The 7,771-nt window shown below is 47.5% G+C and overlaps 1 protein-coding gene across 4 annotated transcripts in view; it reads left to right on the forward strand.

The window, feature by feature from the left end:
• Positions 1 to 6,704, forward strand: part of RASAL2 (RAS protein activator like 2) — a 106,669-nt gene extending 99,965 nt beyond the window's left edge. For all 4 annotated transcript variants that reach the window (XM_029962252.1, XM_029962251.1, XM_018079118.2 and 1 more), the window contains one exon: positions 1,672 to 6,704. In XM_029962252.1, the coding sequence (XP_029818112.1) occupies positions 1,672 to 1,824 (153 nt within the window). In that variant the 3' untranslated portion in view covers positions 1,825 to 6,704. The remainder of the gene's footprint in view (positions 1 to 1,671) is intronic.
• Positions 6,705 to 7,771: the final 1,067 nt, after the last annotated feature.

Consider the following 7,771-nt stretch of genomic DNA (forward strand, 5'->3'; position numbering starts at 1 on the left):
ACCAGCTCAGTGAGAGCTCAGCGGTGCCAGAAAACAAACCAGCCTTTTATTCTGAACCCTTGGGGAAAATTCTGCAGAAATGTTTCGGAAAAATTTTCAGACAGAGATATTTTCATTCTAAATTATGCATTCCAGGTGAAATTTAGGAGCAGGAGCTTTGCCTTGCTGAGGACCACGTTCCTGCTGAGGCAGTTGTGTTCTGCAGGGTTCATTTCAGCACAGGAGAGGAAAGGCCTGTAACTCCCCTGCTCTGTGTTCTCCCTGCTCCCATCAGCTGGATCAGGATGAGGGCCAGGGCAGGCCTCTGTGCCTGTGCTTCCTCTTCTGTTTATTTACACAAAGCTTGGTCTCTTCAGGGCCCTAACAGAAGCAGGACTTAAATTCTGCCTTGTTTTTGCCCCTGAGCACTTAACCTTGTGGGGGAGCCCGCTGAGAAAAGCATTGCTGTACCACACCCTGATGGGCTGAGATCTGAATCCCAAGGGCCTGTGGTAGCTCGTGGGTCTCCTGAGCACTGTGTCTGAACTTCCTTAATGTTTGTACCTTCCCTGCATCGTTTTTTCCCCCTCCATTTTGTTTCTCAATGGGCTGGACTGGGAAGAGTTCCTGCACACAGCTTATTTCAGTCGAGTAAATTAGGCATTCTCCCTTCTCAAAGTACAAAAGCCAATCAGTTGGTAGCATGGAGAGCACAGTTACCTCTCTGCTGACTCTAGTGCTGCTTTCTGTGGCTGCACTGTTATTACTTTTTTAGGAAAGATGAAAATTGTCATTTCTGATTGTGCCACCGACTGTCTGGCTTGTCCCTCCGGTGCTGTATCCCACTGCAGATACCCCACTGTCAACAGGCTGGGGCTGGTGATGGGTTATATAAATTTAGCCCCCATCCTGGAGCTGTCTGCTGAAGGTGGAGGCTGGCACCTTCTGTGCAAGGAGAATCTAACCGGGCACACGGATTCGTGGAGCCTGGGAGCCCCCTGAGCTGGAATGGGTCTAGGAGCAGCGTGTTCCGTGTTTGTTCTTTGTGTTCTGTCGATGGCATCTCCCCCCACCCACTCTGCCCTGTCCCCCTCACCTCCAATAACCCCTGAGCGTTAGCTTTTGGCTGCTGCTTCTCTGTGTTGCTGTTGCACCGTCACCGCAGGCCTGCCGTTATCCGCTTTTTTTTTTTATTGTTATTTATTTGTTTCAAGCATCCCATGAGTTTACTCTTGAGCACACTCCATCCAAAATACAGAGGCTACGGCCGGTAGATACCACTTGTTTTCTCTGCCAGACGAAACCCCCCACCACTTTTTGTTTTCTGCTGCCTGTTTCTGTTTTTCTGACCCAGTTTTAAAAACAATATTTAAATTGGCTGTCGTTTTTATTAACACCAACACACACACACACCCACTCCGGCTCCCCTGTGGCAAAATCCCGCTGGCTGGGTGGAGCCCCCGTGGCTGGATCAATTCACCGATGTAACCGGGACTCGCTGTCGCGCCAGAAGTCCAGGAGGGCCGGAGCGGAGCCCGTGGCACCCCCGGAAAACAGAAAGAGGCAGGCAGCCCATTTCACCGGGGAATGGTGCCCAGCTGCCCTCCCTCGCATGAACCCCCCGGGGGCCGCTCCCCGCCGAGGCCGCCGGGTGCGTGGGGGAGCTCTGACGCTGTGGGGTGTCTGTTGCAGGAGAAGCGGATCGTGTTCCTGGACTCGGCCAACACGCGGCTGATGAGCGCCCTGACGCAGGTGAAGGAGCGCTACACCATGCACGTCCGGAATGGGAACCCCCCCAAGCTTTCCATCACGGAGAATGGTGAATTCAAGAACAGCAGCTTCTGACCTGCCCCCCCCCCCGGTGCTGCCCACCCGCTCCGAGACCGAGCAGACTCAAGACACCACCACCCCCACTCCCCGCTGTCGTTGTTGTACATAGTTCTGTACATTGGAAATTGTATTGTTTAAAAACTGTACTGTTTGGGGAAGAAAAGAAAAAAAAAATTGTTCTAAAATTATTCTAAAGTCGTTTTAAGATTGTATTTAAAGAAATTGTATTTAAAATCGTTTTAAGATAGTATTGTACATTTAATAAAGTATTGTACATTTTTTTTTCAGTTTAATAAAATTGGAAAACCGAGTCTGAAGGGTGGGCTTTGATTCCCCACTCAGGGCCAGGAGAACCAGGCTCCCGAGAACAAGTCCTTCCGGATCACTGTGTAAATAGAGGGAGCTCTTGGGTCGTGTACAGAAAATGCCAATGTAAAATACCAAAAGGAGGTGAATACTGTAGATTTTTTTAATTATTGCTATTTTTTTTATTATTATTATTATTATTATTATGTTTTTCTCTTGTTGAAAGCACTGCAGTCCTGGGAGGAGGAAGAGGGGAGTGTGTGTGTGTGTGTGTGTGTTGTGGGTGAGAGAGGTGAGCAGTGGAGTACCTGAGACAGCAGCTGGCTGATAGGAGGACAGGAGTGGAATGGAATGGATTCCATAGGAAAACTCATCGGCTGGGTTCATTCCCCTCTTCCCCAGCTGCTCTTTAACTGAACGCAAACTTGATAGCAAACATTTTAGCAAGAAAACTGACTCTTGCTGTGTCCTGTACCTGCTTTCAATAGGACTCCAGAAAAAAAACAGTCTTTCTGATGATTTTGACAAGGTACAAAGTGGGAGCAGCAACCTGGTTTCCTTGCATTTGCACAGTCAGGCTTCCCGTCAGACAGAGGGAATCTGCAGGATTTCCTGGTAGGATTATTTCTTTTTCTTTTTTTACTAATGCAGTTTTATATTTTCTGTTTGGAGAATTTACAGACCTGTAAATACTTTTTTAACAATTTCTAGCCAGTCCCCACTGTACACACTGTGCAGCAGCACCCTGAATTCCCTCTCTGCACTCCATCCGGAACAACCAGGTTAATGCTCTCGGAAAGGGCTAATCCAAGGGTGCCCGTGCCCAGCACAGGAGATTCCATATGCAAAATTCCCTTTTTCTAGAGGATTTCTGTATTTTAACTCTCGCTCATTTTCAGTGTTTCAGCCACTTGCTTAGCCAGTCTAGTTCCAATTAAAGGTGTGATCTTCTGTTTCCACTGAAATTTTCCTTCTCTGGATACTTTAAAGGAATGATTTTTTTTTTTTTTTTGAGTTCTGTAGACACCAGTTTTCCTTGAGGAGTTTTGACTAAGCTTTTGTCTCCAATTCCTTCCAGTTGCATTTCATAGAAGCATGCTTACAGGCTGTGTGTGAATGGGATATCATTCCAAAGTGACCTTCTCCTGGGAAACAGTGACATTCACAACCTGCAGCAGGTGAGCAGGAAATGACTTTGTATTGTCAATTCTCATGATTTCATCAAATGCCACAATAGTTAATCTGAGAGGGGTTTTTTTTTTTTAAAGCCCCAGTTTCTGGAGTCACGTAATAGCACGTGAATCTTCACTTCCAGTTTTTGCTGTGCATTTCTGGCCCCCAAACTCACAGTAAATAAACTTATTGGAGCAGCAATTGAAATTTTGAATTACAGAAATGTACTGATAAGGAGTGTGATTAACCACTCACACATGTTGTGGAAATTGGAAAAGTTTACTCGAGTTGGAGACAAAAGCTCGAGAGGTGCCTGGGTGTGGGATGTGTCATGAAAAATGCAGGAGTTCCTAAGCCAGTTTCTTGCACATGAATTATTGGCACAATACTAAGACCCAGATTTGGTTGTCAGGTTTGCTGGGGTTTTTTTTTTGGAAATGAATGAATCTCTGTGGTTAATGCAGCTGGTGGTGCAGTGTGTAACTTCTGTGCCTGATGCTTGTGTACTTGAGTTACCATTGTCACCCCAGCGTGTTCCGTGACTGTGCATCCATGCAGAGACCCTGTGTCCTGCTCTGTAGGATGGGTGTGGATCAATCCTGGCAAGGCCTTCTAGAGCTCACTAGTCTGCAGCCAGTTGGGGTTGGTGTTCAGTGCTGGGTTCTTTGAGATCAAAGCTGTTCTGGCTGCTGGGCTGTGACTTGGTGCTGAAGGCCGAGGAGCGGCCCTGGCTTGCTTGGGGTCAGCACAGACACACCGGGGGTTGTGCTCTGCATTTGCTCAGCAGTGTTTACTTTTCCATACTTTCCAAACTGTCTTCCAGCTCTAGGTCCTTGCTGACCTGTGATATTTTCTTCCTCAAACTGTGCCTTTAAGTTCCTCCTTCCTTCCTTCATGTCTCACGGCCGTAGAAGCCTCTCGAGTCTGTATTAACCTGTCGTGTGAGTGGCTCTTTGACACAAAACCTTTGCAACCCCCTGTTTGTGGAGTGTTTCTGTGGGAGCTGCATCTCCCCACAGCTGTGTGCTGGAATTGCACAGCTGCAGCACGGGAAACATGTTCCCAGAAGTAGCCTTTTGGGATGGGCATGTGCGTTGCTGACTTGTTGCAGAGTGCAGATAGTGGGGTGTGCTGTGACCGAGGCGTGAAAACAGCTGATCTGCACTGATAGAATGAGGCAGAAGCAGATGTGTTGTTCTGGGAGTGTGAGTCTGGCATTAAATGGGGAAATGCCTTTCACTTGTGCTCCCCAGCGCCCTGGTACTGGCAGAGGGGCTGGCTGAGTTGTGTGGTTTGATGCTGAAGGCTCTGTCTGAGGTGTCCACTTTGGTTTCTGCAGCGAAATGCAATAGGGGCAGCATTTCAGCCTGGATTTTTAGAGGGGAAATGATCCCTGCCCCAAGATCCATTTGTTTTGGTGAGGTCTGATCACCTGTTTCAGTCGTGCATCACTCTAACAATGTACCTTCTGTGTGTTTCTCAAGCTTGTAGGAAAAAGTAGCGACTCTAAAAGAGTCTGACCCATCAGTGTGGTCCTCACAGCTCGTTGCTGGGCTGGTTGTTTCTCTCCTATTCCAGTTTCTCCCCCGAGGTGCAAAGTGTTCTCCTCCAAGTCCAGCCATCAAGGAGATGCTGCCTGCTGACCCCAGAGGGGGTGAGGGTTGCAGACTCAGTGTTGCAAGACTAGAATTGATCAGCTGCAGCACAAAACTCTCTGCTCCTGGCAGCTGTCTCTCCTGGTTTGTTACCGAGCAGCTTTCCAGAGGAATTTTCAGCCGCCTCAAGCTGACAATATGTGAAAATGCCAGTTCCTATTTCGTCCAGACTGATAAAAATTCAAGTGGCACTAAACCACGTGTCTGCTCGGGAGCAGGAGCCCTGCCTGGGCCTGAGCACGTTTGGGTTTAGTCTCGTAGCCAGTGGGTTCTGCAGCAGCGAGGGAGGGAATAGTGTGATGTGTGCGATGGGGAGCGTGACAGACGCTGGGTTTGGGTTTGTACTCTGAGCAAAGGCACTGGGCTGTGTCTAATCCTGTGCAAGGAAACAGATGAAGGAGGGTAGGAAAAATGGAATAGCCTGTAGGAGGAAGGAATACTCGTGTATTCCTCAGACTGAACAGGAAAGTTGCCCCATCCTGGCGTCTCGGTCAGTGCTGGCCATGTTAGTACCTTTCCAGGAGGATTCTTCCCCAACCTCAAAGCCACCCAGGCTTCTGAGTGCTCAGGGAAGCCGAGCAGCCTCTTGTGTGTGGCCTCTTGGCACACTGTGTGGTGTCTGCAAGAGTGTGTGAGAGATGGCCAGAGTGACATGGGATAGGCACTAAGAGGACAGAGGGAGCACAGCCTAGGGGCAGCATCCTGTAAATCCCTGTGCTTTGCAACTCTAGGAATTCAGACCTTTTTTTTTTTAAGGGAAATAGATTTCACATCCAGGAATTACAAGCTGTTTTTTCCCTGCTGTGTCAGAAATGGGCAGCTATGCATAAAAGCACAGATTCATGCAGCTACACATTTTGCCACGTTCCTCTCCAGTGGCATAACTCAGGCAGGGGATCTACAGGAGCCTGGAAAGGGATGTGTGTACTTTCTAGTTAGAGAGTATGAGGTGTATTCACTAACAAATTCTTTATCCATCTAATAAATCCTCCGAGAAATGGGGTTTATTTTATGTACATGCATTTGCTTTGGGTTGGCTTAGCTTGTTTTTATTTCTCATGATATATTAATCTCATGTTTTAATGCTTGCTTAAGCCCACCAACTTTTGACTTGAAGTCCATCAGTTGTCCAGCCATGCCCGTGGGATGTGTCAGCAATACTTCCCTGTATGTGTGAATTCTGCTTGTGTTCTGCACAAATGTCTGTGTTGTTTCCTGGAAAACAATTCCTGTCCGGGTTGGACCACAAAATGTATTTCCATCAGTGATTGGCTTGGTCAGACACAGGTATCCAGCTGAGTCTGCCAGAGGAAAAAGGGTTAAATTTAGGCCAATGTTTTTAGGTGTTTGCTTCTCCACAGTAAGTTAACTCCCAGGAGAGTGAGCATGTCCTTACAGACCATGCCTGCCAGGAATCCTACCTGTAAAAATAGACTTTCTGTCTCAAGGGCCTTAATAAGAGTGTTACTACACAGAACTGTTTTACAGTGATAGCTCTAAATAATTTATTTTTTATTTCAACAAAGTACACCTTAAAAAGGAATAAACTTGTTTTTCAAGGCATATTTTTATGCTCATAGCACTGGACTGTTTGGTCTCTGAGATCCATTTCTGCATTTCATTGCCTGGGTTTGTTCTAAAGAAGATTTATTTTTGTTCTGTGAATAATTTTTGAAGGTTCTTGTAATATGTACAGATATAGATACATTTGAGGACTTTTATTGATATTCCTACAAAGAATACAAATAAACTTTAACTTTAAACAGTTTGGACTCGGTAAACTTACGCTGATTGAAAATTCTGCTCTTCCTGCACTCAGTTTGTGCTTGTGTTTAAGTGCAGAGGGTGGAGGGGAAGGAGCTCTGACAGTGTAATGTAACATCTGGGATGGAGCAACTCCCACTTGGAGCTGCCTGAGCAATCCAAGGGGTCTGGGACCAAGTGGGGCAGCGGGATTAATTCCTGCCTCCTGTTGCTGCGGGTTGTGTGATGTGCTGGGCTGTCCAGCACAGGTCCTAGGGCAGCATCCTGAGTTCTGCCTCCCTGTGCCTGTGACCTCAGTGCTTCCTGAAGCTGGGAAGTATCTGGCATTGTGGAGTGAGAGAGCGACAAGCTGTGGAGACACGGAGAATTGCTCTTTGCTTCTTTTAGCCGTGGGGTTTTTTTTGTGTAAGTGGTGAAAAGAGAGTTCCCTTGTATTAATTGACATGTTTATTCCTCTCATGCCAGCCCAGTGAATGTGATCAGCCCAGTTTTCCTGTTCAGTCCATTCCCAGATTACAGGTTCTCACCCAGCAGCCCAAAGCTGCAGAGTTAGAGGCACGGACATGCAGAGGGATGTTATTTACAGGTTCACATAAAACACTGGATTCTAAGCAATTTACATTTATTCTTGATACGTGTATGAAATCCGGTATATAATGAGTGGGAAACCCTTTCACAGTGAACTTAACTGAGTGTAAAATCTGTACTCAAGGGCGTGTTTTGTGAAAAGTCTCTTTATTTTCATCTCACGCGATTGTTCTTCTTTCCGTAGCTTTGGAGCCTGCGGGATGCACACGGCAAACGTGTGGTGCCTCCACCCTGGCCCTGCACCGTGTGCTCTGCTCCAGCCCTGCTGTGTCCCACCTTGCTCCTGCTCAGGCTGCAAGTTCTCCGTGCCCAGAGCTGTGTCCCTGCAGGGCGGTGCAGATCTGTGCCCAATGCCCTGGGCAGGAGGGTGGCACAGACAGTGGCTGTGCAGGAGGGAGAGCTGTAAATTCCCACATCCTGCCCCTTCCCGGCAGAGCCACCAGCCTGGGAGAGCAGGCAAAGCGAGGCAGGTGAGA

The sequence above is a fragment of the Manacus vitellinus genome, unplaced genomic scaffold (genome assembly GCF_001715985.3).
Source record: "Manacus vitellinus isolate BGI_N305 unplaced genomic scaffold, ASM171598v3 scaffold_44_pilon, whole genome shotgun sequence".
Taxonomy (NCBI): Eukaryota; Metazoa; Chordata; class Aves; order Passeriformes; family Pipridae; genus Manacus; species Manacus vitellinus.